General features: G+C 37.6%; 1 protein-coding gene across 1 annotated transcript in view; it reads left to right on the plus strand.

Annotated features, from left to right (window-relative positions):
* LOC114922159 (zinc finger protein 300-like) overlaps window positions 1-127 on the plus strand; it is a 5743-nt gene extending 5616 nt beyond the window's left edge. The window contains exon 3 of the mRNA XM_029286958.1: window positions 106-127. Within this exon, the coding sequence (XP_029142791.1) occupies window positions 106-127 (22 nt within the window). The remainder of the gene's footprint in view (window positions 1-105) is intronic.
* The last annotated feature ends 889 nt before the right edge of the window (window positions 128-1016 follow it).

The raw sequence follows: 1016 nt of genomic DNA on the forward strand, positions 1-1016 counted from the left end.
CCATTTCAGACATGTGGCCATAAACAATTCCTGCAACTGTTCTTCACATGTTTTTGTCTCCAGGCCTTTAATCGTTTTAGTTCCCCTTCTTTGCCCTTTTTGCAGGGTCTCAATATCTGTTTTGTAAAGTGGTGACCAAACCTGGATGCAGTATTCCAGGTGTGGTCTTACTAATTTACTTGCTCTTTATAAAGCTATACTAATACTTTTTGTTATTTTGATTCTACATCTCTATTTATACAACCAAGGATTATAATAGCTTTTTGGATGCTTTTGCACAATGATGGTTCATGTTTAAGTGATTGTCCACTTGACTCCAAGGTCCCTCTCACAGTTAACTGTTTTTGAGCCAGGTTTCACCTAATCTGTATTTGCACCTTTGGATTTTTCTGTCTACGTGTAAAACCTTTCTTTTCTCCACACTAAATTTCATGTTGTTGGATAGGGCCCATTGTTCAAGTCTGTCAAGATCTTTTTGGATCCTGAGCTTGTCTTCTGGGGTGTTGGCTATTCCTGCCAGCTTAGTGTCATCTGCAAATTTGATGACTTCCCCTTTTATTCCCTCATCTAAGTCATTGATGAAGATTTTGAAGAGTTCTGGACCTAAAACAGAACCTTGTGGTACCCCACTGTTTACTTCCCTCTATGTAGATGTAGTACCATTAAGGAGTACAGTTTGTCAGCTAGTTACAAATCCATCTGGTGGTGATGTTTTGTAATGTTGTGACCAAACCTGGATGCAGTATTTCAAGTGTGGTCTTACTAATTTACTTTCTCTTTATCAACCTAATACTTCTTGTGATTTTGATTCTACCACTCTTATTTATACAACCAAGGATTGTATTACCTTTTTTGCATGCTTTTGCACGCTGATGGTTCATGTTTAAGTAATTTGCCATTCGACTGCTATATCCCTCTCAAAGTTAACTGGCTTTGAGCCAAGATTTCCCTAATCTTTATTTGCACATTTAGTTTTTCCTGCCTATATGTAAAACCTTCCTTTTCTGCACATTAAG

This window comes from Protobothrops mucrosquamatus, unplaced genomic scaffold (assembly GCF_001527695.2).
Source record: "Protobothrops mucrosquamatus isolate PMUCROS unplaced genomic scaffold, P.Mucros_1.0 scaffold6355, whole genome shotgun sequence".
Taxonomy (NCBI): domain Eukaryota; kingdom Metazoa; phylum Chordata; class Lepidosauria; order Squamata; family Viperidae; genus Protobothrops; species Protobothrops mucrosquamatus.